This window comes from Platichthys flesus, chromosome 9, assembly GCF_949316205.1.
Source record: "Platichthys flesus chromosome 9, fPlaFle2.1, whole genome shotgun sequence".
NCBI lineage: Eukaryota > Metazoa > Chordata > Actinopteri > Pleuronectiformes > Pleuronectidae > Platichthys > Platichthys flesus.
The window spans coordinates 16,421,207-16,427,206 of record NC_084953.1 but is presented as its reverse complement, the minus strand read 5'-3'; the positions used below and the strand labels follow the sequence as shown (position 1 = coordinate 16,427,206).

The 6,000-nt window shown below is 40.6% G+C and overlaps 1 protein-coding gene across 1 annotated transcript in view; it reads right to left on the bottom strand.

Annotated features, from left to right (window-relative positions):
- Positions 1-2,795: 2,795 nt before the first annotated feature.
- ell (elongation factor RNA polymerase II) overlaps positions 2,796-6,000 on the bottom strand; it is a 32,600-nt gene continuing 29,395 nt past the window's right edge. Inside the window, exons 10-12 of the mRNA XM_062395122.1 lie at positions 5,740-5,911; positions 5,604-5,648; positions 2,796-5,509 (exon numbers count right to left, since the gene is read on the bottom strand). Of these exons, the coding sequence (XP_062251106.1) occupies positions 5,405-5,509; positions 5,604-5,648; positions 5,740-5,911 (322 nt within the window). The 3' untranslated portion in view covers positions 2,796-5,404. The remainder of the gene's footprint in view (positions 5,510-5,603; positions 5,649-5,739; positions 5,912-6,000) is intronic.

The window sequence follows — 6,000 nt, the reverse complement described above, 5'->3', positions numbered from 1 at the left end:
TCCTTCTAACAAGTTGTGTGGTTATTGGTCCAATAGTTTATTACATAAACCTGTTGACTGACAAATCAGAGATGAAAACATAACCACATTAGCAGAGGTAATAAAACCTCAACCCATTTATCAAGGAAATGTCACCAACATTAATAATTATTAGAAACACAACAGGAAATTAAAAGTAGAATGAAATGTTTCGAGAATATCTACATAGTTGACGGGTAATTTTCTGTTGGTCGACTTATCAATTCATTTATTAAAAGCTAATTTTCCCCTGCTACTTAGTCTATAGGGTTTTTAAATTGTGTTTTATTTACATTGTTTATATTTGTTTATTTTTGTCGTGCACTGATTGCTGGTTGTACATCAAATTGCCCTTGAAGGATATTAAAGATTTTCTTTTATGGACAACTTTAGTTAATCACAAACTGCACAAACCAAGCTAGAGCAGCAGAGGAACCCAGCAGCCAGCAGGGGGCAGCCTCAGGACATCACAGCAGACTGTGATTCTTGTAAGGCGTTCAAAGACAAGGTTGGAAAACGTACTGGGTTATTCTCTAACAATCATCAAGTAATCTAAAAGACAAAAATCTAAAAATAACTTTTAAGTTAGGCTGTCAAATATATGTTGTAAAGTACAAAATATTTTCTCTGAAGTGTATATCAAAAGCAGCATAACATGACACGGACACACACACATGATAATTTGTTGTGTTTAGTTCTTCACAGCAATCATCAGGTATTGTTGCCTAGTTGGTAATGCGTCTGTTCTCCAACAAGAAGGACCTGGGTTCAAATCCTACTCCTTCCCATCTTTAGGCTGGAAGTATATTGAACTCTCAAAATTGGTGGGATATCACTTATTAATTGAAAAATATCTTACACTATGTAAATTTAACTTAATTAAATATAAAAAAAGGTAAAACATTTATTTGAAAAAAAAAAACAAAAAAAAAAACTGCACTCGCAATTTCTGCGCAATAGACTTCTGCGCAGAATGTGCGCAATGGATAAGGGGCGTCTTACAAAACAATTCCGCGCCAGAACACTAGGCGGAGTAATGCTTTTTGTCGAGACGACCTTAGAGACGCCTTCTTTCTTCTTCGTCGATTGTTTATTTACATAGCCACTGCGGCTCCTCGTAGCCTTTTTCTGGCGGACAAATCCGCCAGTCAGTGACAGGTTATACAAGTGATCATACTATCGGATCTCTTCTGCCAAGTGCTCTTCTATTTGGTCCATATTCGTTCTTCTAAATCTTCCGTGATTTCTGCCGGTATTATGGGGCATGAAACCGAAAATGCAGCTAAAGAAGGGATGTAGAGCAGACCAATCACAGCCTTGCGGGCTGAGTGAGCTTGCGGAGCTTTGCCGTAAATTTTAGAAAAGGGGGTCGACACCCGTCAGCACGTAAAGCCTGAAACATGCTTCTGCGTTTTCACGGGCCCGTAAGCGCAAGAGCCCTTCCGGGTCCCTTACGTGCTTATGTATCCCTCCTTACGTGCTGACGGGTGTCGACCCCCTTTTCTAAAATTTACGGCAAAGCTCCGCAAGCTCACTCAGCCCGCATGGCTGTGATTGGTCTGCTCTACATCCCTTCTGGAGCTGCATTTCCGGTTTCATAAGCACGTAAGGGACCCGGAAGGGCTCTTGCGCTTACGGGCCCGTGAAAACGCAGAAGCATGTTTCAGGCTTAAGGAGGAGGATGTTTCTTTACTTGGAATGCGGCCACTCTATTTCTCGGATATACAGCAGGGGCAACACTCTCATCACCTCCAGTTGGTCCGTCTCTTCTCGTTATAATATACACACACTTTTAGCGTCTTTACCCACAATACCCTGGTGCACTACGTCACACACTACAAACTTTCCTTAAAGGGGCAGGCCATACCTGCGACACAACAGCTCTCGGTCTCAATACAGATGGCAAGAGAAAGCAGAGACGCAGACTCAGCAACTACATCCGAGATCTGATGCACCTTATTATTATCTGAGGGATTTTTACACACTGTCTGATAAAGATTCCGACAGTAAAGGCAAGGGGTAGTGATGGATTTTCTTTAACAAGTTAAGTCTTTTCTAAGACATGAACTGAACTATGAACTAGTTCAGAATTTAAATGGGGAACTATGAACGTGAACTATTCAGGTTTACTTGTATGAACTGAAATTTGAACTAGTTCATGAGGTGTAAACTTGCACAACACTGTTCAAATCTTTCTTTTTCAATTCGTTGTCATTTTGAACAAAAACGAGATGTGAGGATTGAACCGTGGGAACCTGCTGCCACCTACAGGACATCTACGTCACTACAGCACTCAGAAATAGTAAATAAATATTAGAATACAGACAGGTCCATTGCACATTACATTACATGTCATTTACCTGACGCTTTTGTCCAAAGCAACTTACATTTTTAGTACACTCAACATTTATGAGGGGCCATTATAGGGGTTCAGTATCTTTGCCAAAGTTACTTAGGCATGCAGATGGGAAAGAGTGGGAATTGAACCAGCAATCCTCTTGTTGCAGATCACCCGCTCTATCCCCTAGGCCACGCTCTCCCCCAGGAATGGAAAATTAAATTAAAAACGTTATTAAACACACCTGTGTCATTTATATTTCTAAGAAATGACAGCTGTAGTTCTTCTAAAAAGAGATCAAAACAGGTATTTCATGCTTTGTCAAAGGGAAAAGTACTCAAATACTACCTCTGTGTGTTACATTCAGGGCCTCACTACCCCTGCACAATCCATGAATTACTCTCAATAACAGAAAACAGCAGTGTCTGATTTTCATAAATAAGGATTTTAAAGAATTTTATTGAAACAAAGATCAATTTCAGTCCCAGTCCCTTATGGTTTTCAAAAAGCGTGCTTTGGGTTTTAGCGCCAACAGTTCACGGCTCTTCTCCCTCTTTGCTTATACAGCAGCATGTATATACTCAGAGAAATGGGGGAAAAAAACCCCTATACAACAGGTGATTTTGGCACAACTCAAACAGCGGGTACTCCTGTGCTGGCATTTCGTTACTTTCACAACAGTTAGGTCTCCATCGGAGCAAAAGATGAACTCATTCACAATGGATTTTGACTGTAAAGGAGGCGTAATACAGTAATCATGTCAGAGTGTTTCTAAAAAACAAGGTACAGTAAGATTCAATGAGAAGTGTCTTTCTTGTTAAGGGGTTGCAGTACTGGGCTAGTGTTGATCCTAGTGACAAAAATACTGACGTCTCCTCCTGCTCAGACGTCGTCAGTTCTCAGATTCAGTCTTGACCATGGCAGCGTTGTCAAAGTGAGCACTGGCTTTAATACATCGTTTGAAATCAGAAATAAATATAATCTGAACCTTGACGTTAAAAACACTTGAGCCCAGTCATGCAAACCTTATCTGAAGTACAAGGAGCCTCCCCGGACTTCCCACAAGAAAAACATTCAGAAACTTTCCACGGGATGATATGGACAAAAGAAATGAGAACAGTAACCAGAGAATACTGCGACATGTTCTTTAGCCAACATGTGGTAGAGCGCCACGTTGGATCAGACTCAGTAAACACTTTGGTATACATGCTGGTCAGATTCATGTCTCATGATTACATCAACTCAGTTGGACTCGCCTTTGATTGAGTTCTAACCCCCCCGCCAAGTAAAGACACAAAGATTGTTCATTGTAACACATTCATAAAGCATGCACTCCGATGGACAAAGAGAAAAGTGTCATTTTGGACTACCCCCCCACACCCAGGTAACAGCGAGATCAGGCGAAAAAAGTGCAGATTTTTCATGTTCACAATAAAAAGATTGATATAAGAAATGCAGCAGTTGACTGAACTCAACTTCTGATGCAGTATTTCTTCATTTGTCTTCGGCTCCGTCTCGACGCAACACTTCTCTGAGAGGAGAGCTGATCCAGGAGATTAGATTATCGCTTCGTCCTCCACTGATTTGACATCACATTAGAAAAGGCAAAAAGTGGTCGCACGTGAGCGTTGCTTCTCTGAGCAGGAGGGCCGCTCAGAAGATGATCAAGGATGGCTTCATCTTAACAGTCGTCGTGAATGGACTACATTATATTTTGATGAGTAGACCCAAAAAAACCTGATCCAATAGGACAATGCAAACACTATTGTTATAAAATAACTTAAATTGCCAATAATAGTAACTAAAGAGATTTCAGATCTGAGGATCAAATAAAAACATTTTGAACACCATGAAGATGAAAGAAAGAGCCTGCAGATCTGAATCCCCCATCCGCATCATCTTACAATTACAGGATTCTTCTATAGCGTGATGAAGAGTAGAGCTGGCCACGAACTCTTCAGACAACTGTAAATCTACTGCTACAAAAAGCCATCACAAACGATACTGGAAAGACACCAACTTTAGATCTTAGAATATGGTGAGAACATAATAAAGGACCACTGCTGTGAACGAGCATCCCGTCATGAGTGAGGAGACTGTGTCCGCGGAAAATCTACAGCTTCGGTCTGACTGGAAAACTTTCACACGTCCCCATTGTTAAGACATCTGCACATGATTTTAGAAAAGAAGAGCCAAGCGCACAAACCTGCCACTGACCCGTGTGCATTTGGAGGCATCGTTTTGATTTAATCAAGAAGTAATATCTGCGTCTCTTTAAAAGAGGAAAGAATGATGAATGCCAACAGGTTGACAATAAGGTGGGCAAGGCAGCTTCTGAATAAAAAAAAGAAAGAAAAAAGTCTGACATTCAAAATGTGAGGACAAAAAAAAAAAGAAGAAAAATAAGAGGGATTTTAAGTTAGTACTGGTATTGAGGAGTGTAGAACAGATTCATTCCCCAGCAGTCAAGTGTCCAAAATAAATAAAAAAAGGTCAGAAAAATAAAGGGAACATCACAACATTTGTTTCAGAATAAGGGGTAAACTGAAGCATCATTAACTTAAATCTTTCTTTACACGAAAACGAAAATTAGTTGCTTTTGGCGTACAATCAGCAGTATTCATCTCAGTGTCGCCCTTCCCTCACTCCAGTTTCAAAAGAAGGAACAAATATTTCCCCCAAGAAACTGTCCATGTTTTTGACTCGTTCAGACCTCTGTGCACAGTTAGCAGGCTGGGCTGTTGAGATCAAACTCAGCCAGACAACTTGTCCTTCTTTCTGAACTCATTGTAACTACACAGATGGACCTGGCCACACCAGACGCAGCCCGTTTTCAAAAAGGAGGGAGAAAAACAAATCAAAGGAAAGAGAGAAAAATAGATCACATGTCCTGCTAAGTCCTCTCTAGAGCCTTTGGCCCTGATGAGGGAAATACTCCCTTCATGGCATCTTTCATAATACATTTTTTTTGCACAAGCGGAATCCAAAGTTTTCCTGTATCTGCTTGGTTTCCAGAGATAACAGGGAAACAATGTCTAATAACTACTTTTAAAGTTGCTGTTGATCGTACTCTGCAATATGTCTCTTTATATGTGCCAGTTTGTTGTGTAGATATTCACAGCGGTTCTTGTCTTGGCTATAGTTTGGATTAGTCTGCAGGGAGAATAAAAGCACAGAGTCAGAGACAGATAATTACCTTAATATACACATCAGATATACTCAAATTAGTTAAGGGAGGAAAGTTCACCTTTTTTATTTTATGATATTCTTGAAGTATCTGATTGTGGATTGTCTGCAAAGAGAGGGAATAAATTAGTGTGTATTTTAAATAACCCAAGATACTTCTTGACAAAAACTGCACGTGTGTTGTTCAGGAAACTCACCTTGTACTTGTCTGTGCCTTGCTGCAGTTGCTTGAGCTCGTTGTCGAGCACCGTGAACTGCCGGGTGATGCCCTCTATCCGAGCATGCAGGCTCCGGTACTCACTGTACTCGGTGTTGAAATCGTTTTTATACCTCTGACGCTGCTCTGGAGAGGCAATAACTGTGTACTTTCTGAGAGAGGAATGAGGGGAGAAGTTAGTGAAATACCCAAACCACTTAGAACAGAGTGCAAACATTTAAGGCCCTATATTGTAGAGAGT